The sequence below is a fragment of the Melozone crissalis genome, unplaced genomic scaffold (genome assembly GCF_028551555.1).
Source record: "Melozone crissalis strain CALT ecotype California unplaced genomic scaffold, PUWL_Pcris_2 ptg000023l_1, whole genome shotgun sequence".
Lineage (NCBI taxonomy): Eukaryota > Metazoa > Chordata > Aves > Passeriformes > Passerellidae > Melozone > Melozone crissalis.
The window spans coordinates 41,335,809-41,362,206 of NW_026535801.1; the positions used below are offsets into that span (position 1 = coordinate 41,335,809).

The 26,398-nt window shown below is 41.3% G+C and overlaps 2 protein-coding genes across 6 annotated transcripts in view; one reads left to right on the forward strand and one right to left on the reverse strand.

Annotated features, from left to right (window-relative positions):
• The window catches only part of TANC1 (tetratricopeptide repeat, ankyrin repeat and coiled-coil containing 1), a 61,882-nt gene extending 51,452 nt beyond the window's left edge, over positions 1–10,430 (forward strand). For all 4 annotated transcript variants that reach the window (XM_054278536.1, XM_054278537.1, XM_054278538.1 and 1 more), the window contains 9 exons: positions 1,259–1,337; positions 2,713–2,846; positions 3,571–3,694; positions 3,808–3,983; positions 5,010–5,142; positions 5,956–6,047; positions 6,483–6,629; positions 7,109–7,209; positions 8,070–10,430. In XM_054278536.1, coding sequence (XP_054134511.1) covers positions 1,259–1,337; positions 2,713–2,846; positions 3,571–3,694; positions 3,808–3,983; positions 5,010–5,142; positions 5,956–6,047; positions 6,483–6,629; positions 7,109–7,209; positions 8,070–9,432 — 2,349 coding nt within the window. In that variant the 3' untranslated portion in view covers positions 9,433–10,430. The remainder of the gene's footprint in view (positions 1–1,258; positions 1,338–2,712; positions 2,847–3,570; positions 3,695–3,807; positions 3,984–5,009; positions 5,143–5,955; positions 6,048–6,482; positions 6,630–7,108; positions 7,210–8,069) is intronic.
• Positions 10,431–10,457: 27 nt separating this feature from the next.
• WDSUB1 (WD repeat, sterile alpha motif and U-box domain containing 1) lies at positions 10,458–25,887 on the reverse strand. 2 transcript variants are annotated; one of them, XM_054278542.1, is made up of 11 exons: positions 25,439–25,887; positions 23,659–24,069; positions 20,315–20,499; positions 17,831–17,923; positions 17,031–17,124; positions 16,729–16,762; positions 14,999–15,039; positions 14,810–14,916; positions 13,696–13,875; positions 12,493–12,627; positions 10,458–11,220 (listed from the first exon to the last, which is right to left on the reverse strand). In XM_054278542.1, exons 2-11 carry the CDS (start codon positions 24,054–24,056, stop codon positions 11,066–11,068), a joined length of 1,422 nt encoding a protein of 473 aa, XP_054134517.1. In that variant the 5' UTR covers positions 24,057–24,069; positions 25,439–25,887; the 3' UTR covers positions 10,458–11,065. The 2 variants fall into 2 exon arrangements, with proteins under 2 accessions (XP_054134517.1, XP_054134518.1); XM_054278543.1 differs by lacking the exon at positions 23,659–24,069.
• Between the last annotated feature and the right edge of the window lie 511 nt (positions 25,888–26,398).

Sequence of the window (26,398 nt, forward strand, 5' to 3'; positions counted from 1 at the left end):
TAAGTGAGTGCCAAAATGGAAACAAAATCTCTTCAATGAAGCTGTTTCAATATTTACTGCTTTTAAATCTAGTTTTAAGTTGCTATAAGATAGTCTGATCTTTGAAGTTGTTTAGATGATCCAAATATAGAAATATCTATGTGCAGTTAATTTATTATATGGTATATGAGCCATTGCTCATACAATATAAACTTGAGGATTCTGAGCTGTGGTTTACTTGGATGAATGGATCATGCCTTTACTCCCATGAAAGTTCTTGTTTGCTGTCCACTGATTAAATGAAAGCAGTCAACTCCTGAATGTCAACAAAAGAGATCACATTAATCATAAATACATACCTGAAAAATGTCCATCTTTCTCTATTTTAAGACATTAAGAAGCTGTATTCTTAGCTGAAAAGAAGGTCTGTGTGTTTCATAAATTTTAATAAATTATGTCCGAGCATTTTGAATCTTAGGATTTTCCATACATTGTATACAACAGTTTTCAGACAGCCTGAAAACACACGGATCCTTTCTCCTTTCCTGCCTTTGTTTTTTCCTGCAGCATCCCAAACTTTGTTAGTATGATTCTCCTCCCTCACCTGTTGACTGCAGCCTCAGTGACCATGTGCCCCATTAGAAAATCTATTTAAAACAGTCTTGAGAAAAAGTTTTCATTTAATGATCTTTTAGCAGGTGGTTTCAAAACACAGATTTCCTTAATATTGTAGAAACACGGCAAAACTTAATTTAAAGCTTATTTCAGCTTTAAAAATTACCATTTATTGACACGTGCTTAGACCATTCTGGGAAGAAATTTAGAAAAACAGGTAACCTATAAGCAATGTGGAAGGAAAAACCTAGGTATCACCATTTTACAAAATGTATGCAAATATTCTCATTTTTGCTCTCTTGTTTTAGATAATCTGGAGTTTCCTTACTGAACTGGGAGGCTTTATTTTTGCCATTGTTTATTTTGATTATTCTGTTCTATATATGCCACATGGGAACTAATTAAATCATAGTCATGCCAAACAACAAATTCACAGAAGAGCACTGGGCTTTTTTAAAATTGTTTTCAATAACATTCACTTGTCTTAAAGTCATTCTGAAGTCCTACTGAATTTGTTTTGAGTAATACTGATTTTCTTTTCTATTGATTATATGCATTGAGAGAGAAGCACTCTCACTTGTTTTACATCTTTTTCTCCCTTGTGTCATGTGAGTGACAGCTGATGCTCTTGTGGCTCACCCATCTCTGCTCAATGTTTTGGCAGGTGGTTCATTACATCTTGACAGTTGAAAAAGACCATGACATGGACATCAATGACACTGATGCCTTGTGGGGAGAAACAGGTATTTCCCTTCTCGTGTGTTTCATAATTAGCATTGCTAATTTAAGAATAAGGAGTTTTTAATCTTACTTTTTAAATTTCATTCTCCATAATAAAAATAATGGAAAATACCAGTTTTAATAATAAAATGCAGTTTATAAGTATGGTTTTAACTTACTGAATCCATGCATCTCAAGTATTGAAAGATTATTTTATATTAAAATTACTGTAAATTACTGACTTTTTAACTAAATGGCAAATTGTGGAAATACAGTGCTTGAGTTTTAGTGTGGAATTTTATGGGATTCTCTGTCTGAGAATCTTTGTTTAAGTATCATTAGTTTTCAGGAAGTGCTGGGCCATAGCCTCATTTGTTCTGCTTAGGCAGTGGAAGGAGAGACCTGCCTTTGGGCACCTGGGCAAGGCCAAATGTGGTTTTTAAGGAGGACTGTAATGGCTGCAGTGCAGTTCCCTGGTGGGCCTTGTGAGTGGCATCTCCGTGCCATGGTCCCAGCCGAGGGAGGGAGCAGCACTGGGATGATGGTCAGTGGCCTCTCACATCCTAGAGAAGCACATGTGCTTTGTTCCTGCACGTGTGCAAACCCCTCGCTGCAAATCCAGCAAATTCCAAAAGCCATATATCTGTTTCTAAGTTAATTTTTTCTTCAGTATTTTCCTGTCAGTACTTTTTATTGAAATCCTTGCATAATACATTGGGAATCTTCATTCACTGAGGAAGTGAACTCCCTAAAAGGGGGATTTTTGAACAAGACTCAACTCTTTGCTTGTAATATTGATATCCATAACAGTTACTTTCCAGTTGTTCAGCTCTAAACAGTTGTTATAACTGTTGCACAGTGCAGTTTCATCAACTGAGGAGGGAATGGGTAAGATAAGTGCTAAAAAAGAAAAATGTACTTTTCCCTCGACTGTTTGTAATTTCCTTTACTTTCAGCATTCATTGGAATTTTAAACAAAAAATCTAATTGACCATGTTTGAAAATGATAAAAATGAATAACAGGAAATTCACCATTTAACTCACTTTTTAGAAAAAAATGGAAGTTACTAGGCTTCAGAAGCTGGAGGAGCAAGTCCTTTGCTGTTTCTTGCATAAGTCACACGTTAACTCATTTTTTAATACTTGTTGGCGTGACTGGTGGGGCTTCAATACAAACAACAAAATTTAAATTTCAAATTCTGTTTAAAACACATTATGAGCAAAATAGAAGAAGGGGAAAAATTATGATGGGGAAAGTGTTTTCTTTTTTTGTTGTTTTTAGCTTTCAGTAAGTGTCACAGTGAAAAGCTGAAAGAATGGGGATTCAGTAACACTGACATACTGTGCGTGTGTCCAAAGGCCGAGTAAGCCAAGGTGCTGATGCAGATCTCTCTCTAGCCCTGACAGCCGCCGCAGGAAGAGGGAAGCTGGAGGTGTGCCGGCTGCTGCTCGGGCACGGCGCGGCCGTGAGCGGCCCCGGCAGGAGAGGCGCGCCCCCGCTGCTCTGCGCCGTCCGGCACGGCCACCGCCAGGTCTGGCTGCTCGGGGACCCTGGGGAGGGGCCCCTGATTCCTCCCGGCTCTGGTCGTGAACATCATTAGTGTCAGTTCTCTAATACGTGTTTGCATCCGCTTCAGAGGGATGTGCTCAGAAGCTTCACTTCCAAATCCTTTGCATCCCTGGAAATAACTTAAAAAGCACATTGGCATCACAACAGTCTTAGTTATAATATACCTGAAAAATAATGTGAGTTTAAAATATTTTATTTCCTAGACCAAGATCAAAGGTGATTTCAGACCTTCTGTACTGCTGCTGTGCAGAGAGAGAACCTTGGATTCAGAAGCCTTCCTCATGCTGGCCTCTCCTGTCAGGAGAAGGCCTTGAACTGCAGTCAGGGCTTGAGCTACATAGAACTTCTCAGTGGTTGCCATGAATACTACCTTTAGTCCTCTTTGTTAAAAGTTCATGATATTATGGCTGAATCTCAATCTGCCAACTTAATAAAATCATAGAGTTGGTAAAATTGGAAAAGCCCTCCAAGACCATCGAGGCCAGTTGCTCCCCAGGACTGCCCATGTCCTGAAGTGTTACACCCACATGGCTTTTAAATTCCTTCAGGGATGAGGCAGGTGGGAATTCCACCCCTGCCCCTGTGCCAGGGCTGGACAGCACTTTCTAAGAAATTCTCCTAATATCCAATCTAAACCCCCCTCTGGTGCATGGAATGTATTTTTAAATTGATAATTTCTGTTTCAGATCGCTAAACTTCTAGTGGAACATGGGGCTGATGTGAATTTAAGTGATAAGCAAGGCCGGACACCACTGATGGTGGCTTCTTGTGAAGGACATCTGAGCACTGTGGAATTTCTCCTTTCTGAAGGTACAAAATAAATAGCAGATTACAGCTGCACCTGGGATTACATCTGGGTGAGTTAGGGAATTTTTCCATTTAAACAGAGAATCTTCATAACAAAGTTCATATTAATTTTACAGGTGCAACTGTTTCATCTCTGGACAAGGAAGGACTGACAGCTCTGAGCTGGGCATGTCTGAAAGGCCACAAGGAAGTAGTTCGGTTTTTAGTAGAGAAAGGTGCAGCAACTGATCAGACAGACAAAAATGGACGAACACCCCTAGACTTGGCAGCTTTTTATGGGGATGCTGATATTGTAAGTATAACAAAACATAACATTCGAGAAAAAGTTACAAAAATATAGGATTTACAAAAAATATTGCCTACCAAAATAGGAAATTTGGGGAAGTAACCAAGAGGGTTACACTGTTCTCATCTTGACTGCAGTGAAAATGTTTGCTCAGGAAAGCATTTTCTAGATAGAAGCCCAGAATTACACTGCAAACCCACAGAGGTCCCTTCTCAGGGTCCTGATCAGTTGATGCCTTTGTAGATGAAATACCCCAAGAAGAGGTGCAAGAAGAGGAAGGGCACACTCAGGTCTGTGTGTGCTGTGGACAGATCCAAGAGGTCAGCAAGGAACTAGAACAGCACACGCAGCCTCCCACACTCACTCACACCTGTGTTTCTGCAGCTTGCATACACAAGGTCTGTTTCAGCTGCTGCTGTGGCATGTAACTCACTATGGCATGTTGTCCCATTCAGCCTTTGTCTGAATTAACTTGAAATTGTAAGTAAGTCCTCAGGTTCCATAGTGGCTTTGGTAGTTTTCAGACACTGTTTTTGCCTGTGACACTGGTACTGGAGGCTCTGCTGGAGAATGAGGGGTGTCCAGGCTCCTTCCTGTCCCTGGATTTGCTGTAGGTCGTTGTCCTGGAGTAGTGCCAGCTCCCATTTTCCTGCCTGGACCGGTCCCTTCAGTAGGTCTGTGCTCAGCTGCTGGCCAGGCTGGGACAGGGACAACGCCAGTAGAGAGGTCCTTGTGCAGGCCCATGGCTGTGGGTCATGGGGCTTGTCCGTGGGCAGGACTGTTGGTGCCTCTTCCCTTACAAGATCACTGCTGGTGGCACTTGAGCAAGTAATAGTTATGGGAAAGAACTGCTGCTTCCCTCCAGCCTGCCTGTGCTGTGGTGCCTTTGGTGGGTTTTCGATGGCTGTGCTCTACTCAGCAGCATATGCTCAGTGTGTTTCAAAGAAAATTACATGGTACCTTAAATATTTCCTTGGTCTGCCTTTCATGCCAGAAGCCATGTTACAAAGCATGTTTCATTTCTTCTCCCAGGTGCAGTATTTGGTGGAGAAAGGAGCAATGATTGAGCACGTGGACCACAGTGGCATGAGGCCGCTGGACAGAGCGATTGGCTGCCGCAATACCTCAGTTGTGGTCATGCTGCTGAGAAAGGGAGCCAAGCTGGGTTAGTGAAACTGCCCTGCACCATCACAAACAACTGGGTTCTGCTCTGCCAGAATTAGTTATTTCTGTAAAGCAGATTAAATAAAACACCAGATTTTTGCAGGCTGTTTGGTCTGCAGATGCCTGCCTAAGATCAACAATCTCCTTTAAAGGCAGACACACAGGACACCCTTTAGAAGTGAGGAAACGCAAGGACTTTTATTCTGCTCTTCTTTGATGTGTGCTGATGGTGAGGTCTGGAGGAGTCACTGTCTATGGTTACTCTGCCTTAATATATTGCCTTAAGACAAGAAAATGGTGATTGTGCTATTACTGATACATAATTGTGGCACTATTAGGAAGATTAGGAAGTTTTACTTTTAAATAACGTTCTTCTAATAAACTATAAACTGTGTATTTTTGGAAACGGTAGGCCAAAGAAATGTAAATTATGTATTGCCAGTAGGCAAGTATATGATGCAGTTGTGTTTGTGATAATTACTGAATATTTAGTACATTTGAATCACTATTTCATATTTTTTGGGTAGTAAATGTGATCAAATACAGGTTCTTACATAGGCCTGAATTTAATTGTGACTTCTATACATTCCTTCACAGAGGTGAAATGTATCAGGCCATCTAATACCTGGCTGCTGTCCAGGTGGTGGCATAGATGCATTTTAAATGTGTACACCCTAATTATGATGATCATAGTAATACTGGTTCTATGTAGGTGGAATATATGCTGAAGTAGGACCAGGCTTTCTACTGTGGTAGACAGCAGGAACACACTTGCTTCCCTTTTGTCACAGAGCCTTAAATTTTAACTTGGCAGGAAATGCAGCGTGGGCAATGGCCACCTCCAAACCCGATATTCTCCTGATTCTTCTGCAGAAGCTGATGGAAGAAGGAAATACACTCTATAAAGTAGGTGGATTTTTCTTTTTTTCTGGCAGCAGAACATTGGACTTCTGCCTGAAGGTAGACTGAATGCCTTTATGCCTCCTTTTCAGTTATATAATCTAACATATTACTAATCTGTTTAAAACAGAGTAGTAATATATCAGATTATATGATTTTCTCTGGTACTAGTAGTAGTAGTACCTATTAGTGCAAATATTTTCCTTGTCAAATACCATTAAACATTTGAGTTCAGAAAGGGATACAAACTCTGATTAACATGCAGGCTCTCCCTGTGCTTTTTTGAAGTGTAGTTCACACTGTGTATATTTATTAAAAAAAATCTCTGTGTTTTCTACTCGAAGGGCATCTCTTGGTAGATGTCAAATATAAATATGCTTTTTGGACAGTATTGCAATATTAGACGTTTGTGAAAAACCTCTTGTTCCCTAAAATCTGCAGAAAGGCAAGATGAGGGAAGCAGCACAGCGCTATCAGTATGCATTGAGGAAATTCCCAAGGGAAGGGTTTGGTGAGGAAATGAAAGCCTTCACTGAGCTGAGAGTTTCATTATACCTGAACTTGTCACGATGTCGCCGCAAAACAAATGTAAGCTCTTGCTGTTAGTCTGCTGCCTCTCCAGCACTGGGAATCTGAGACTTATATCCTACTGCATTGCTTTATTGTATGTGGACATCTATCTGTACTATTTTAGAATCCTTTTCGCTATATCCTGATCTTGGGCTTTATCATGTCAATAAATGGGTGGCTTATAAGATGAGGGCATGTTGTTGTGGGGGATCTGTTACAGCTGGTCTTACATCATGCAGTTATTGTGGAATGATGAACTGCTGGATCTTTGTAGGACTTCTAAAAGACTGAATGCAAAACACTGGTACCTTTGTTATCAGCCAGCACAGCCAGGTGCCATGGCTGTGCCCATGTGTGCTTTGAGCAAATACCTGCTCTTGCAGCCTGGGGCAGGAGCCTCTGCCCCGTGCGCTGGCTGCGCTCCTGGAGCCATGGCCTGCAGCTGGCAGCCTGCTGTGACTGGCGCTTTGTAATGGTGTGCTTGATTCCTTCCTTAGGATTTTGGAATGGCTGAAGAGTTTGCTACCAAAGCCTTGGATCTGAAGCCTAAGTGTTATGAGGCCTATTATGCCAGAGCGAGAGCCAAGAGGAACAGCAGGTACTGCAGAGATTTTTTTTTTAACTTGCCATTTTTAATAACTTGTTCTTTTCTGCTAGTTGCATTTCAAATTTGCAAAGAAAAAATTATTTTTTAGTGCACTTTACATCTGTACTGGGTCTCTCTTATCAGATGAAGCCAACCACATCCAAATAGTGATATTGAATACTTTGTAAGTACTTACTAGACAGTCCAGAAAGTAACAAATTCATATGAAGAGGGATTATTTTAAATGTAACAGTGAATAGGTCTGCTGCTCCACATGACTCAGCAGAATGTGACCAGCAGTGTGCCACCCAATTCCAGCACTTTATTATTTATTGCCAAGCTTACAGTTTATTACTGGCTGCTTTGATAGGAAATAATATGATGAATCATCAGCAGTTGAAGACAAAAATAAGGGGAGAGAGGAGGAACTATCTCTTTAGGTTGAAAGAATAACAAACTATAGTGGTGTAGCTGAAGTACAGGAAGAGGTGCCTTTTTGATTCACCATATCTTTTCTAAACATCAATAAATGGTCATGAAGCAGAGTTCAGCAGGTTCCCTTCTCTAGAGGTAACTGTGGAAGAGCTTGTGAGACAAATTGTCAGTTCCTGGTGTTCCCAGCAGAGTTCTTCTGCCTGCCTGCATGGGGTTTCAGGATACTTTAGGGAAACATTCAGGGTTGGGTCTGTGCTTCCACCTTAGTTAAGAAGTTCCTGAGGTAGAGAATTTCCAGTTGTAATTTGTCACCACCTGCAGCAGGAAGCAACAAATCAGGACATTTGGCTAAAAGGGTGGAGGTGGATTAGTAGTAGGCAGTGCTGGGACACAGATTTGCCCCAGTTTTCTTTATTTACTTACTTATTCCTAAACAGAAAACTACTTGCTGCTCTCTCTGACCTACGGGAAGCCACTCAGATATGCCCCAGCAATCAGGAGATAAAACGTCTCTTGGCTCGGGTGGAAGAGGAGTGCAAACAGTTCCAGAGAACACAGCAACAGAAGCATCAGTGTCCACAGCTGCTTGAACACACCAGCAATTCAGATAATGAGGAGGAAGGAAGTGTATCAGGTGTGAACAATAACTTCAATCTTCAAGACAGGGAAGATGACCTGCCACACCCCAGTGAATCTGTTTCTCCTCCACAAAGGCTGCAGTGTTCCTCTGCTGCTTCATTATTTAGCAGGACCCTTCAAGAAGGTGTTCAGAAAGCTCAGTGTGTGTCTCCTCAAAGCAGAACAAGCAACAAGTACCTGAGAGAGCCAGGTTTGATTATGCAGCCAACAAAGCAGGCACAGATTGTAAAAACGAATCAGCATCTGAGCTCCATCCAGCCTGGATCTAAACCAGGAAGCAGTCAATGTAGCACCAAGCCACAATCATCTTTGCAGCATCTTTCCCACAGTCCCGTGCCCATCCGGCACTGTGGAAGTCAACAGGTGGATGAGACAAACATATTGTCATCTGGAAGCATTTCCACAGATCCCGCTGCTGAACTGCACAATGAGAAGTTTGTGCCCAGCCAGCGTTCACATCCACAGCATCATGAGACTCTCTCTTCTCGTTCTTTTGCTTGTAAATCTAAACCTAGTGACACATCAACAGCCTCTGCTCCAGTGAATTTCAGTGACTCAAGGCAGCAAAGCCCTGTACCCAGTGGTGGCTCTTCTGGCTCTCCATCCAGTAGTGTGATTCTTGCCAGCTCATCAAGCAGCTTCACTGCAGCCAGCAGTTTGTCAGGCAGTGTTAAGGGGCTGGGCCCAGATGTTCGACTCAAGGAGACCAACATCAGTCAAGCTCAGGGCACTGAGCACCGACCTCGCAATACCCCGTTTATGGGAATCATGGACAAGACTGCAAGGTTTCAGCAGCAAAACACACAATCTAGTCGCCCTTGGCACTCTCAGGCAGCAGAGGGATTGTCCACAAACGTTGCTTCTGCAGGCATTCAGCCCTCCAACCTGGAGCAGTTCTCAGTTAAACACTACTCAGCTAAGGGATCCTCTACAGGTGCTGCCCCTGGAGAAGGCAGCCAGAGCAGCATGCAAGCAAGAGAACGTGAGGAGCTCACGTGCCAAACCCCTTCCCACTGTACAGAGAGCAGATCGCCCAGCCAAGGTTCTCATTTATACCCCGATGCTGTAGCCAAACTGCCATCCCACAGCACTCAGGACGGCCACCTCAGTCACGTCACCACGGCAAAACCAAAGCGCTCGTTCATTGAATCAAATGTATAAATACTGTTCTGTACATTGACAGGGCAGACTTGGCTCACAGCATCACAGGGTCTGACTGCTCTACAAAACACTGACTGCCTCGGCGTGGCTGGGTCCCAGGGAGCAGTCTTTAATGGGATACAACCACTTCCAACTGTTACTACCACCACAGGGCAGTGACAGTAACTGGAATAACAAATTAGTGTAGAAAGACTTAATTAGGTTGGCCTAAGAGCTCGAGCAGAAAAATCCTTTCTATCACATTACCATTAAATAAGCCTTTCCTTTCACATACGGCTTCAGTCTTGGCTTTTGGTTCTCTTGCATCTCACACATAGTACTCGTGCCTCTCAAATGCTTACGTGCTGGTGTCTCACAGCAGCACTAAGGGCGATAATCTGCTGCAGAATACTCACATCTGTACATGCATGCATTTTTTTCAAATCAAATTATTTTATCACTTTTCTAGTGGGATCTAATTTGGGTTGCATGATGTACATTTAGGAAGCATAAATAATTTGTGTATGAGTAAACTATAAGCAGCCATGCTTTGATGTGTAAATAAAACTATTTTTAGTAAATAGAAGAAATGAAATAAAATGAGTGACATTTGCATGTGTATTGGGAGGCTTTGACCATATTGGTTATTGCACTGAAGAACACACTATTATGGCCTATTAACAATAATCGCACTTTATATAGGGTATCTAATCACCTTTGGGTGCTATCTTAAAGCAAAATGATTTATTGTTTATTTGTGCAAAGGTACAACAACTAAATGCTTTGTAAATGTTTTTATGGGAAAGCCAAGAAAGGGATGAACGTGAAAGTTTGAGGAACAGCGTATGTGCAGTTGCATGACAGGATGAAGTTGAGACGTTGGTTTTTTAAGGAAATGAGGATTTTTATTGGCAAGGACATACTGAAACTGAACTGCTGCAATGACATTCCTATGAGTGCAATTCAATTGGAGTGCTCAGCTTTATATTCTTCCCATCATGCTTGATTACAGTGTTCTGTAAACAGCTGTACCCAGCTCTACACATTCTTTTGCAGTTTGTATCATTACACTTTAGCTTATTTATTGTTTACTGTTTCTTTGGTATTTTGTACAAGTCCCATATTAGTCTTGTCCTGTAGTTCTATTTTTGCACAGCTACTGTACTCTTTCCATACAAAATAAAGATTATTAATATACCTGTGGGATGAGATGCAGTCCCTGATGGTTACAGGAGAAACTCTCTCCCAGCTTTTCCAACTACGTGTCCAGTAGTGGGGAACAGAGAAAGACACATTTTGGTTTGTTAGAGTAGAAAAAGAAATACAGATCCTGTACTTTGCTATTTCTTACCTTCTGAAAGACTGACTTGGCAAGATGAACACTCAAAACTCATAAACATAGTAAAAAGTGTAAGAAAATTTTATTTGAAAAACTGAGTTTGAGTACTTGATTCTTAAACAGAAATACCACAAAGTAGAACTACCAGGAACTTAAAAGTTGTTATGGGAGTTTCCACCAGTGAAGGTTGAACCAGCCACAGATAGAAGAGAAATACAAGTTTTGCATTCCATTTGTTTCTGATACAATTAATTCCTCCAGCTGCATAAAATTTCAATTAATTTTAACAAACAATTTCAAGATTAAGTGGTTTAACTATTTCTGCTGAGTCTCTAGCCAGCGACTAATGGCCATTTTTAGTGTTCTATTTGGTATGAGCGTAAGAGAGTGCAGAGGAAGATTCGTCATGGGACTAGATCGTCTGTTGCTGATCCAGTTTTCCATTGCTTCCCTTTCATAGGAATAGCCATCTGCAAAGAAACCATCAACACAGGCTCATATTACAGAGGCTTGGGCACTGTGGCACTGTGTAGTTTAAATGTAAAAGGGAAGTAAGGAAATAAACACATGCAAACAGGAAAATTGAGATCTAGAATAAGTACACCGTATGTGAAATCTTTACTGTGGATATAAACAGTTCTCTCTAGTTTCATATATCTATCTCTGCCTGCAAAGCACCAAAATATATTATGCACAAGTTAAATACGATTTTCTTTTCAGTTTGAATGATCCATAATGTGAAATAAAAGCTCATTACCATCAATTGCCTAACACAGCTAAAGCCTTCTGCTTTGCTGAACAGGGGCCTTGTCCACCTGGCTGACCCAGCCCTGAGCTGTGCCTGGGCAGAGCCCTCACCATCTGCCCGGGTTCAGGACCTTGGCTCTTAGAGTTTGTAGCTGAACCATCTGATCCTTAAAGAGCAAAAATTAGGCCCCAGGAATACCTGTGGTAGAATACAAGCCTGGGCCCTATGCCCCTCCTCTTGTCTCCTTACTCCTTATTGAATAAAGCAGCTATCACTCCAGCAGTTAGCAAATGTCTTCGTATTTTGGCCGTTTTACTTCTCAGAAGTCTGCCTAATACCTCAGAACTGGATGAAGTTAGTTACTGTTTACAGAGCAACAAAAAAAAAAAAAAATACTGATCTGATGTTTGTATGCTCACCCTTCCCCTCCTCCCCCAAGAATAGAACTACAAAACAATAGGTCTTTATAAAATGTTTTAACTCCATAACATCCTATGCTGCTGACATATCACAGTATCACAGTTCCAATCACTGCTGCATTTATAGGAGTGTGCTAAGCACAGAAATGAGCCTGGAGTTTTTTGGTTGTTTTTGTGGGGTTTTTTTGTTGGTGGTGGTTTTTTGTTTGGTTTTTTTGTTGTTGCTTTTTTGTGGGAGGCTGGTTTGTTTGTTTCCTTTTTCCCCCAATGAATGCACACTTCCATTTTGCATTTACTGAGCCAACACTGTAATTAGGCTTGTAATTATATTTACAAAGGCACATAAAGGGAGGCACATTAAGAAAAGGAGGGGAGTTGCTTGATACAGTATTTTTCTCCATATCAGACCTGTAATTCAGCAAATTAAACATTTATCACAATTCTGGTTTATTGCAACAGCTATTTAGAATAGCTTATCTTTCTAGGTCTGCTGTTAAATAGGTGTGAGAATACAAAAATGGGCCTATCTTTACCCTCAAGTAATTAGTTTTAGTCCGTGTCACGTAGAGACATACCTGTGGCAATGACAGGATCTTTCATAAGCTCTCTTGTTATAGGACATAGGAACTCATCAGGAACAGAAACCGAGGTCATTGTCATCCTCAGTTCTTCAATTTTCTGGAGAACTTTACTGCGCAGGCCTAGAGACTCTGAAAAATTATTTGTACATGAAGTGGACAGCACAGCAGGTAAGGCAAAGAGGTCAGGTCTTGGAATAGTCAGCATCTATGTTACAGGAGACATAGCTCCATCTCACCACCCCCTAAACCAAAAGCTTGCAGCCAGCCCTGGCTCCCACTGCAGTCAGCTCTGCCACAGGTTCTGTCTCCTGCTGCGCAACAGGAACTTTGGGTAGTAATGAAAACAAGCAGTAAAACCAGTGGAGGTGCAGCAGAGCCATGGCAGAGCAGTGGCCTGGGGGCCGTGCAATTGACCAGCAGAGTGTGAGTGCAGCGCTGCCCCGCAGCCACAGCCTGCCAGGGGACACTGCGGGGCTGGCCTGGGCACGGACAGAGCACAGAGCAGTGCCAGGGGGAGGCACAGAGCAGTGCCAGGGGAAGGCACAGCTGTGCACCTCGCACAGACGGGACACTGCGGGGCTGGCCTGGGCACGGACAGAGCACAGAGCAGTGCCAGGGGGAGGCACAGAGCAGTGCCAGGGGAAGGCACAGCTGTGCACCTCGCACAGACGGGACACTGCGGGGCTGGCCTGGGCACGGACAGAGCACAGAGCAGTGCCAGGGGGAGGCACAGAGCAGTGCCAGGGGAAGGCACAGCTGTGCACCTCGCACAGACGGGACACTGCGGGGCTGGCCTGGGCACAGAGCAGTGCCAGGGGGAGGCACAGCTATAGGAAAAACTATGGACTACCCTATTTACCAAAGTGAGAAACATGAATTGTAGAGAAAAGCTGAAATTCCTTTTCCACAGCTTAATAATACAAGATCAAAGAAAACAGAAACAAAATCAGGTAAGACCATTTAACAGTATCATTAGTGGAAGTGGATTGTATGTCTCCAGGTATAAGCAAACACACACAAAAAAAAGGAATACTGTGGACAATGTAAAATAAAGGGGTTTTTAACAACCCTGGAAATGAAATAAAAAAGGCATTTCAGGGGGAAAAAAATCCATGTATGGAACTCCTAACTTGCTTTCATTCCAACATTTCAAAGTACTCTAGAGATTAAAAACTATTTGGATTTCAATACTCTTACCAATTTTTAATTCATTAGCAAGACTTTCCTTAGTAAGATTCAGTAGTTCCTTGCCATCAATATTATTCATTTTGAAAAGTCCAACAAAGTCTGCTAAATCCTGTGCACAGAGCCAGGCTGAAACATCATCCTCTGACCAGTCCTCAATAGCCACCTTTGATTCATTTTCTACAGTACCTCCTTTGAAAATGAAAAAGAGTTAAAGAACAAAACAAACCCAAATTAAAAACAAACAACACTATCCTCCCTCCCACACACACACAAAAAAAAAAAACCTCACCACAGCCCCCCCAAAAGCAAACAACAATGAAATTCTCAGTTCAAAGAAACAATGTCATTAATAGATCCTGTTTTTAAGTGTTCTCAGTACTATACATTCTTCAACTAAGAAAACAAATGCTTCTTAGAGATTCTTTTGTGAGGGAGGGCAGTAATTTGGGTTTACCTTTTACCTGTCAATTTTCAAAGTTTAGAGGAATTTAATCTCTTAGATGCCTACACTTCTGTCAAATTTGAATTTAACAAACAACCAGAAAAGTGCTAGCAGACACTGGAATCACCTTGCACATCCTTAGAAGGCACACCAAAATCCAAACTTACTGTTGTGCTTTCAAAAAAGACAAAATGTACCTTTGTTCCACACACTTGAGGTACTGGTGTAATTTGTACCACTAGTTATCCTATAATAACAGCACTAATGTCATCTGTACAATTAGTTTTTCACCTATAACAACTGGTAAGGTGCATTTCTAATTGACAATTACGCTTGCAATTAGCATATTTGCAACTCGTCACAAATTACAGGTGTCCAAGAAGTGCTTCAACACTGGCAATAACATTCACCTCTTAAATGCCAAAAAATAAGCAATTGCAAATATCAGAAAAACAGATAGACCAAATTAATAAAACTAAGATACGTCTAGTATTTTTTTCTTTACAAAACAACAAAAAGAGAATACCTCTTCTGGGCATTAGTCAGGTTATTTAGAAGATAGAAAGCATGCACACAATCCTGATGTTACACATTAAGTGCAGGCAAGAATGAGGGATTTTTGCATCTTCAGAAGGTGTTTTGAATTTAAAAGAACAGATTTCAAATACCTCACACACTGACCTGCACAGGGTTGTTTAAGGTCAAGCTGCCATATGTGCACAGTTTTATCCATTGAGCCTGTGGCAAGTAAAGGACTACGTGGTGCAAAAGCACAAGTTGTAACGTATCTACAAATAAAAAAAGTCTGAGAATTCATTGGAAAAGGATTTCTTTTATTTATGAAACAGAATAATCATGCTGGTTTCTTACCTTGTATGCTGAGACAAAGTATGAAGGGTATTGCCAGTACTCTGTAAAACAGTTTTTGTGATTTTAAATCTTAAAGAATAAAAAAAGTGTTTCTTCACTTGTTTGCTTCCTTTCAAAAGAGGGAATATTGCTTCTTGAAAGGTGACAGAAGGTACCTTCAGAGAAGTTACACAACTTCGACAAAGCTGATCAGCAGCAGAATCAGAAATGCAACTTGAATTTCCTGCTTTAAGCCCCTATTTGATGCCCTGGAGCATTGTTCCCCTGCACAATCAGCCAGCGTGGAACATGCAAGGAGAAGAGTGCTGGAAACACTGACTGAATTAAATCCATATTGGCTGGTTGGTTGTGTAGATAAAGACATTTCCTCTATAAATCTTGTATTAGAAATGACCAAAAGGGTCATTGTGGGGGTCAACTCACAAGCCTTCAATTGGACCAATACTTAACCACATCTATTTGGCCTATTCTCTATTTGGCCACTAAATATTAACTAAAAAATTAAATTCCTGAATTTTGGCAGTTTTAACTTATTATGGAAAGATTTTCCCTCCTAAGAAAAACAGCATTTCAGGTACAGACAGGTTGGAAAGATGAGCAAAATTATTCTGAATCACTAATTGATCAGTTAGCACTCCACTATTTTGAGCTGTCCAACATGATTAAAGTTCCCGAATATAGGCTGAAATCTCTCTCCCTCTCACAAAGGTTTATTGTCCCTGTATTTCCCCACAGAATCACAGGATGGTTGGGGACCTCTGGAGATCATACAGATCATGCTAAAGCAGCATCACCTAGAGCAGGTGTCCAGGCAGGTTTTGAGTATATCCAAAGGAGAATTTCAGACCTAGAAAAGTTATTGTCCCATTTGATAAAAACCTAAGGCCACAAAAGCTGATGAACAGTATTAAGAAATATTTAGGCTGTGGTTTCCTTCATCTTCCAATTTTCTGAGGCTTCTGAACTCTAGAGGACATCTTATATACCTGTCTAAACTACTAAAATAACTGGGCCAAAAACTTTGCAGATATTGTATTAGTGATTTTGGTGAAAAACTTTAATGCTAATTTAAAAATTGTATCAATACAATCGTGCAAATGTGCAGAGCAAGCTGAAGAAGTTTAAAATTTCTTCATCCTTCATTTTCAGCAAAATTATTATTTTTAATACTATAAAGTATTAAAGGTATATTTATCACTTACAGGTGAATCATAAAGGAGATAACGTTACTATAGAAAATGCTTAAACAATAGGTTTTAAAGACATTGTGCTTAATATAAAAATTTTCTTGAATTCTTTATTATGCTTCTATTTGCACTTTACATATAACTAACTACAGAATTTCTATGTTCACCATTCCTGATTTTATGTCAAAAGTTACAGTCTTCCATGCTTTGGAAGCAAAGCTAAAGTTAGGATAAGAAAAAAATCCTTCTGCTTCAATGTGAATCTTGTAACACTCGTAAGTGTGGAATTAATTGAGTAGCACCCTGCTGCAGAGAAATCAACTGACAAATCCTCACAATGTAAAGAGAAAGTGAGAAAGATTGATCAGCTCTCAGGAGATATTCTTCCTTAGACTCCTTCCCCTCCTGCCCCCAAATGCACAGTAAGCATTTGGCTTCGTATAATTTGTATTCTTTAGTATTTTCTCATTGCTACGACACTGCAGAAGAAACTTATACTTAAAGACAACCCCAACATATCCTCTGGTATTATGCTATACTTACAGTTTCATAGATTATGACGCACTTGTCCACAGACCTTAAAAAAATACATTGACATGAAAGTGATGCAGAGAAGGAAAAGGAAAGTGTTTCATTAACTTTCTCCACAATCCAAGATTTCAAACTCAGTCACCTACAAGACACAGACTGATTGTAAAGACACTTCAACAGCTCTAGAGGTCACAGAACTATTCCCTAATTATTGGTAATAAATATTTAGAAATTTTAACTCTTTTGAACTTTCTGTTTTACAATATTAAAGCATGAACCTGGACAGCCTGATATTTCAACAAGGTGCTGCTTACCCCGAGACTACCATCTGTCCATCACATGAAAATGCACAAGCCAGAACTGGGGCAGAGTGCCCATTCAGTGTGCATTTATATTTTAACTGAACACCTAAAAAACCAAAAAGGTAAATTATTACATATGGCTATATTTGACAAGGTATAACACAAGCTGCTCTAAGAAGCCCAAAGCTCTACCGAAGATGTGACTCTGTGACATACTGTTTACAAAATAAGGGGATAAAAAGATCACAGAGACAACTTCCCCTTTTAATATCTCAAACTTTATCACTTTGTAGTCTTAGCATGTCTCACAAGGTTTTAGATAATTAAACGTGTATCTGGACACACAGTATTAATGCTTACACACTTTTTTATAAAGGAGATTACAAAAAAGCACCCACTGAAGATATTTTTGGTAATTTACTTAGTCTCTACATTGCAGTTTTTGCAGGAGCCAACATTCTTTTCTCCAGCTCTTATTCAAGGCCCAGGATATACTGAAACATGAAAACAAACCTCTCCCTGGCCAGGCAGATTAAGAGGTTTTAACCTATCAATCTGCTAAAGGCCACAGTAGAATTTTTTTAAAATCTTTACTGACAATACTTGTTAAATAGATTGCTAAATAAAATCTACATGGCACAGCATCACAAAGTGCTGAATGCCTTAGCTGTTCTCCAGCTAATAATTAAAAGAAAACTTTCAATTTGTGGTTAGTTTGGCTGTGAATCCTGTAGCACAAATTTGATTTTTGATTTAAATTGTCACTAAAGACCTAAGACACTGGTAAATCCAAAAAACATTTTTATACAAACCTGAGAAATCTGCAAGCAAAATAAGCCAGAGTTTGATATGATTATCTTGTCCACAGGAAGCCATCTGGAAGTATTTGAATCCATTTTCACTATCTGACAAAATTAAAATACATACATGGGAGTCAGAAACATTGAAAATAACAGCACATCAGTAAAGTACATCAGCATAAAAATCATTGCAGAAGTTCTAAAACAGTTTGGACATAAGAAATAGGTATCATTATACTCTTTTCTGAATAAGGAGATTAAGACCAGAGCTGTGCTCATGTTTTAAACTTTCTTGGTGGGAAATGTTTGAATCCTCTGATTATACCACTAGGGTCTTTAAATCTAAATTATATGGTTGTATCCATTTTTTCTACAGTTGCGCAATTCTCAAAATTAACCACATACAAAATTTGAGAGTATCTGACAGGGAATTTTCATACTTTTACACATTCAACTTTTCACTTTTATAAACTGACATTTCATGACTGCAGTCAGCCAAACACCCAGTAAATACTGCATTAAGTGTGAAATACAACAATAGTTTTATAGCTTTCCCTTCTGGATTCAGTGGCTATGAACATTTCTGAATCATGTTCCATGACTGGACTGTTAGATGCATAAGAAAGTGGTTGGATGGTTGCAGCCTCAGGGTAGTGGTGAATGGCTCAGAGTCCCAATGGACCAGTGGTGTCTGTGGGTGGGTTCTGTATAGGGAACAGTGCTATTTAATATCTTCATGAAGATGTTTAATAGGCAGCAAGAAGGAAGCAAGCAAGCAAGCACATCCTCAGTCTTCTACTGACTCTTGCACTCAGTAGAAGACCTTCCTAAAGATCTGCCAACTCCATTCCATTCCCTTGTCCCTGAGGGCAGTCTCCCCAGGGATCCCACTGACAACCTCCCTGAAGAGCTGGAAGTCTGCCTTCCTACAGTTCAAGAGCCTCCCTCTATTCCTTACCTGACCTATATCCCTTAAGATGGTAAACTCCACCAAACTCCACCACAACAGCTCTAGATCCCATGAGCTCCTAGGCAACTGTGACTGAATCCACTTCAAAGGCAGAAGAAAAACCACCTATAACAGCCTAAAGCACAAAGAACCTATCAGACACTCTGGACCAAAACTTGCTCTGAATTAAGCAGGTAAAGAGAGTCTCAATTTAAAACTATCTATAATTGTTCTGGATAAGCACTACTTGTATGCATTTCATAAAGTATTAAATCTGGCAAAAATCCCAACCATTGGGATTCAACCAAAGGTTCAACCATTGATGACTAAACAGCAACACACAAAAGGAAGTATGTTGACTTTCAATAATATATAGATTAAAAAATCAAAACTTATCAGAAATCAGCCAGAACAAATCCACAGTGCAGGAAATACCTGCTTTGTTGCTTGTTTATCTTGGCAGAAGGCTGTAATTTTTAAACCAAGTGAATAATCTCAATATGAAATGCAGTGGTGGAAATTACACTCTGATCTGTTTCAGCTGCAACATATATTTTGCTCTCAGATGCAACTCTTAGTTCATGATGGAGTTTTTTGTGTAGTATTTTCATCAAGGAAGATCCTACACCTTTCAGAGGGCATATATTTGTTTGATTTGGTATTGTCAATCACTAATTCTCTGTTCTGAAGTGTATGTTCACATCCTTCTTCCTCAGGTTCCTCCTGCTTTCTTTCCCACTGCTTCTCTCCTGTTTTCTTCTGCTCTGCATCACCTCCTCAGACATGGTGGTACATGCACAGTAGTACTTATTGCCAGGTTCAGCACTTGAAGATGCAAGTGGCTGCTCAGGTTTAACTTTTGGGGCCTTTGAAAGGGCAGCTTGTGTATTCTGAATACAAAAGCCTAAATATGTCTATGAAGATCTGGAAAGCAAAAAAGTATACACACAAGGTTGTTAAGTGAAGTTGCTTCATTACTTCCTAAAGCTGACAAAGAGATTTCTTCCCAATTTCCTAACCTCCATTAGAAGCAAATGACTATGTGATCAAATGTTAAAACAGCTCCAAGATTTTTTAACATCTTAGTGGAAAGCAGGAGATTCTGGGCTCGTTACTTCCCTAGATTCCTCTAAATGACAAAGTCAGGTGCAGGAAAATAGCCTATCTGTTCATATTCCAAAGTTCAAGCATTTAGCTTATTAGATTTACAGCTCTCTGCACTGTTTTAATCCAGTCCTGCTCCTTGGGACCCAAAGTATGACAGAGACAAGTGGGAATGGTAACCAAACACTGCATCTCCTGACACCCTTGTCTGCCATGGGGGCAATTAGCTACTCAAAGTTATCACCTTGTCTGTTGACCTAGTACATTCCTTGCCACCAACCTGACCACAACCTTTACTTAGGAATATTCAGAATATTCCAAAATATCACAAGGTCATTTGTATCTTGAGCACCAATGGCAAAAATAATACAAAAACAAGAGCTAGGGAGAAATAAACATCTCTTTTTTAAAAAGATCCTCCTCTGATGAGTTGAATAACTAACCAGATACTGGATGTGAAGAAATATCACAGCAGGTAACGCCAAGATCATGTACTTTTTCATTATACAGGCATCTCATTTTATCATCCCAAATGGTTAAATCACCACTAGATGATCCAGTGACAAAGAAGTTTCCATTGGGAGAAAATGCACAAGCCATCAAAGAACCATCTTTAACTTTCCCAGATCTGAAAAACAAGAGTACACAGGATTTGAATTTAGAGTAGGTAAGGTTCTACAAAGTGACCTCTCAAATGCAGTCTGATGCAATAAGCCAAACTCTTCTATGGTTTGCACTTTGGAACTAGCTAACAGAGGAAAAAGAAACTCAAACCAACTACGAAAGGAGAGCAAAATGAGCTCTGCAGCAGGGACCAGACTGGCTCTTTGACAGCAGGAGGAAAAATATTAGATGGAGGCCCAAGGCAATAATTTTAACTGAGTGATAAAATAATTTTGAAACTAAAGACAATTTGCATGGATTTAACACTTAAAAGGCACAATGCACTGTTAAAATTCTATGGCAGGATACATTTTAAAAGTCAAAGATAAATATACAACTGTAATTAACACAGATTTACATCATGTACATAAACAAGGGGGAAAAAATACTGACAATTCTTCTGTTTTAGAGACAAAAGAGAACACCTAATAGCCCGTATGATAAGGTGTACCTGAGTGGTATACGTGGTGATTTATGATGTAGGATTAATTTTGCACCACTTGAACACAAGAGAAAGCAAGATGGAAAATAAATTATGTATTTTAATCAAGTCAGCCAAAGCACTTTGCAAAACTGACCTTCAAAGAAAATTTCTAGCAGATATGGAAGTGTGGTCAACCCTCAGGAAGGAAGTGGGGTCAACCTGATGTCCTTTACACTATCTGATAACCTAAAGTTAATGGAAAGAGTCTCACTCCTTATAATGGACACCAGATCCAGCCAAGCGTGCACAGCTGAGTCTTTGAGTGCGGGGAGGAAATCACAGAACTATTTACTCTGCCATCATTCTTCGCAGAACAGCTGCTAATGCTCTTTTACTGACAGAAATTTTATTTACTGCCAGAGGTGTCAAGCTTAATGTCACAGAAGACAAGTCAAATTTTACTCGATGTCACACTAATCAGACCCACGACTTTCTAAAAAGCATTGTCTCCCTTAATTCTTTTATTAAGAATATTATCAACTTCACTACAGTGCTTCCCATTTTTATATGTAGAATCCTTTTTCTTTAGTGTAGCTTTTACAAATTTCATTCTTTCACACAAGAAGTTGCTGACTCTGCTCTGAAAGCAACAATAAAATAAATAGCATTGTGCATGCATTTAAAATTTGCAGGCCAAATACCAGTTTTGTAACTTACTACTGAACAGGAAATAGAGACCAGTAAGAAATCCACACAAGTCAACTTCTTTCCTGTTGTTTACAGGCACCATAGAACTTATTTAAATAGCCACCTTACTTCACAATCTGAACTGTCAATTACAACAGCTGAGTAGATAAGGAACAAATTTTATGTAATTTTATTATAATTATCATCCATATATTTAGTCAACTGACAAAAGAGTGTAGTAAAATGTTTTCTCATTTTCAGCATCAACACAATCAACTGTTTCAAAGAAACAGAGGACCACAGATTGACATTAGATGGTTAACTAACTTCCTGTTACATAATTTTTAAGTACTTTGAGGATTTCTATGTTATACTGATTTCAACTATTAAAATCAGCACATGTGCATTTTCCTACCTGCAATTACAAATCACAATAAAAATATTCATCAGCTGAAAATACATACACACATGCACATCCCAAAATAGATTGACTTCTTCTGGCCTGTTAACACTCTGAAATGAACCTTTAGTAGTTGAAGGGGATAGGATCACAATGTTAAATTTTTTTCTTATTTCTCTACAATGAAAACACCAAAGCAGAATAATTTCTGCTTGTAATAACAATATAATTTCTTTGTAGTCATTATACATCCACCATTCAACTAGAAGAAAATTAGGATGTAGGTCTAAAATATGCACCACTGCATGTATTAAGAACATACAACTGTAAGAAATGTTGTTTTCATATTTCTGTGTTTTTCCCTTCAGCAACAAGCATTCTGAATAAAAAAGAAAAAGATCTCTTCACTCTCAATGTCTCAAACCCTCAGATTTCAGAATACTAATGACTGAACTTCCTAAATTTTTCTGAAAGATAAAACTAGGAAAAACAGGTTATCAGTACCTCTTTACTACCACAAACCATTTCAGTGTTTCTTTATGTACTAGAAAAAACATGGTGGCAAAAATCTTGGACAATTTATGGACAAATTTCCAGATTTACAAAATTTCAAGTAACTATAATCAATCATTTTGAAAAACTGCACAGTTTCCCACATAAATCACCGCTGTGGAAGGCAAAGAGGCCACAAAATGAGGGACATGCTTGACAGGGATCTACCAACATCAAACACTTCTGTCCTTCAGAAACAGCTGCTCCCTCAATCCCGAGTGAAACATCAGTTGGCTCAAATTCTTAACTACTTTTCTAACTTTAGAGAGTAATTTAGTAGGATAATAAGTCCTAAAACCTAAATAACGTCTTGCCCAAGTACAGATTACAACTGGCCTAAAGAATTCACTGAAAGACAGAGATGTAAAGGAGGACTCTGAAGAGAGTTCTAAGATTCATGCCTTTAACTATGCAACACCAATAAATATACTCATCTGCTTTGCTTCAAATGTTTCTTGGAAACCTATGTGAAATGCTGTCATGCTTAACCTATTTAGCCCCAATACTTCTTTCAGTCACTTGATGTCTTAAAATGTACAGTTTCAGGACAGGTCCATAGTTTCCAAACTCTGGTTGCTGGATTACCAGCAAGCTTCTAAGACCCTCCTGGACACCAAACTCCTAATAATTAAACATTTAATTTATGCTGCCATGTGTAATGCAATATAAAGCACATAGTACAGTCACACTAACTGTGTATTATGTACCACAGTTTGCTGACCCAACCCTTAGAAACCGGATGCATACAGTGTGCAATGCATCCTGATCTCATGTTAAATCAATGAAATTAACTTTAAAAAAATCAGGATTCAGATGTACGATAACCTTGTAAAAATTAAAGCTTCTCGAGTTTGCATTGTTTAACTTAAAAAACCAAAAAGCTACTTAGCACTTCTCCCTCTCCTATCGAAAACCTTTAGGTCATCTAAATCCTATCCCCGTTTCGTTGCGATATTCATCAGTGGTGTAAGTCTACGGTGTATCTCGTACACCACAGAGCATACTGCTTGAACTATATTCACCTCGGAACAAATGTTTGCCAGGCAGCAGGCGGCACTCACCGGTACAGCTGCATGGAGCGCACGTCCCACAGCACCGCGCTGCCGTCCGCCGCCCCCGCCAGCAGGTAGGGGCCCTGCGGAGAGAAGCGGCAGACGCGGACGGGGCTGGCCCCGGGCTGCGGGAGCACGGCCAGCCGGCGGCCGTCGCGCGTGTCCCACAGCGCCGCGCTGCCGTCCGTGGAGCACGAGGCCAGCAGCCGCCCCGACGGCGAGAAGCAGCAGCAGTGCACGGCGTACGTGTGGCCTGCCAAAGGCGAGTACGGCAGCTCCGCAAAGTCGCTCAAAGAATAAACGCGGATCGTTTTGTCCAAGGAACAAGTAGCCAAGCACGATGATGAGAAGGCACAGCAACTGACATCATCGCTATGATCTGATAAAGTGTGAATTAATGTCGCCATTTGAAAAAAAAATCTGAAAAAGATTTAAACGGACTTAATTTTCCTGTTTCGTAAATGAAACATACTACCTTAGCAAGACAACTTTTGAAGGGAAAAAAAGGAAAGAAAAACATATTTGCAAAGCAAGATTTTCACCTAGTATTGTTTAAGCAGAGAATCATAAAATCACAGACTGAGTTGAAAGGGACCTTAAAGCCCATGCAGTTTCACCCCCTGCCATAGGCAGGGACACCTTCCACTGTCCCAGGTTGCTCCAAGCCCCATGCAGCCTGGCCTTGAATGCTTCCAGGGATGGGGCAGTCACAGCTTCTCTGGGCACCCTGTGCCAGGGCTTCACTATCCTCACAGCCCAACCTTGGCCTTCCCAACCTAACCCCTGACTGCCCGAAAGACCTCTCTGTAGTCCTCCCAGTGTACCTGTCCTCACTTGCCCCCTTTCCCTTTTTGTTTGAATTTCTCCAAGAGCTCCCTTCTGCTTACTTTCACAGACAGCAACGCTACTGATGGCAAAACATCAGCGCAACACCACATACTTGTGTTGCCAATCCAAAGTCTGACCAGCCTGACTAAAACATTTAAGTCAAAACGTGAATATTAAGTGTGTGATCAGCATTGGAACCTCTCCAGAAATTGCATTTGCTGCTACACAGAACAACAAAAGGCAATGTGAACTTCACACGCATTTTTTCGGGATGTAAAACTTCTAGAACCAGTTTAAATTGTATCAGACAAGTGATTTACACTGCTGAGGTCCAGGAAATCCCCAAAGAGGTACATTCCAACCAGTTATTCCCCGTGCTGCAGATCACAGACAAGTTCCTTGAGAATAAATGCACAAAGCCAAAACGAAGTACCTATAGCTCTTATAAGCTGTTTATAATGAAAACCCAGAAATACTATTTGTATTGAGTTAACTTATATAATAGTCTGCTGTTTTAGATAAGTGCTTCATTCTGAATAATAACTTCAGTGCTGAGGCATTTGTGAACAAAACTATTTATACTCACACTTTTTTTGCATAGAAACATACACACACACGTTTGTATGTATGTGGACATGTAAGTATGTATAAATGTATGCACACATATGCAGAGGTACATACATATAACCTACAGACACAAAGGTACATATGTAAGGAAAAAATACTCATTCTCTTCAGACAGTGTATGGCACACCGATTTAGTTAAAGACAAGATCATTGAATACTACCTACTTTAGCTTCAGGACGCTCACTTTTACTACCACTCTAAAACTATTAAACAAGTGAAGAAGTATCAATAACATAGCTGCAGAAAGAAAATACGTATTTTCTTCAACTACGAGAAACCTCTGACGAGGTCAGAGAAAACTTAACATCTGGAAAGATGAGCTGAAAAAGGCACCTTGATCTCACTGTCAGGAGACTTTCAGGAGCTCACTGCAGAAAAGCAAACCTAAGAACAAGAGGTTTCAGTATCAATAAATCGACTGAGGGAGCTAGGAGCAGCGGGAGCATTCGTCACCAGAGAGATGTTCAGCACCACAGCATCATCTCTGGCAATTACGTATTTTTTCTCATAATCCACAAACCAGCAGCACCGGCCCACGGGAACAGCTGCAGCAATTCTCGACACGGCTGGCAGCCGCTTCCCTACTGCTCTTTCCCGCAGCCTAGCCCCACCCAACCCATGGCGCCGGCAGCGCGGCCGGGACGCGCTACCCGCTCGGAAGGTCGGCGGAGCCGCCCCGAGCTCCGGTGGCACGTGTCGGGTAAACAAGACCCCGCCCGGCTGCGCGATGACCCCGCGGCCGCCAGTCAGGGCCCCCGGCCGGCCATGAGGGGATCCCGCCCGCGCCGCTCCTGCCTCGGCCACCCCGCGCGGCCCAGGGAGCTGCGCACGCGCAGGACTCCCCGGCCTCCCGGCACGGTGCGCTCCGGGCCGCGCCACTGCGCGCCGGCCGCGGGGGGAGCCGGAGCTGCGTTTCTCACTCTAGCGCCGCCATTGGCCCCGGCCCCGAGGCGGCGTGGGCGCGGATCGTGCGACCTTCAGCCCTCCGCGCCTCAGCTCCGGCCCGGAGCCGCACAACGGCCGCCGGCGCTATGCCTGCCTTGGCACGAGCCCTGCGCCTGTGGCACGTTGGCGGGGCCGGACGCCATCCTGGCCACTGCCGCGCCCTCACGTCAGAGCACTGCCGCGCGCCAGCCGCGTCCGAGCGGGCAGCGGGGCCGCGCTCTGCGGCTGAGATGGACGCGGTGACCGCCTCAGCCCGGCCTCCGCCCGCCACAGGCGTGGCCCTCGAGCAGAGCGAGGGGAGTTCCAGCAAAAAGTGCTCCCCCAGGCCCGGCAGCCGTCAGGGAACTT

Excerpts from the sequence above, each read along its gene's own strand:
- WDSUB1 (XM_054278542.1), bottom strand. The coding sequence starts at position 24,056 with ATGGCGACATTAATTCACACTTTATCAGATCATAGCGATGATGTCAGT. Across the intron at positions 17,924-20,314 it reads TTCTTCACATCCAGTATCTG|ATAGTGAAAATGGATTCAAA; the intron begins GTTAGTTATTCA and ends TAATTTTGTCAG. Across the intron at positions 12,628-13,695 it reads TGCTAATGAATTAAAAATTG|AGTCTCTAGGCCTGCGCAGT; the intron begins GTAAGAGTATTG and ends ATAATTTTTCAG.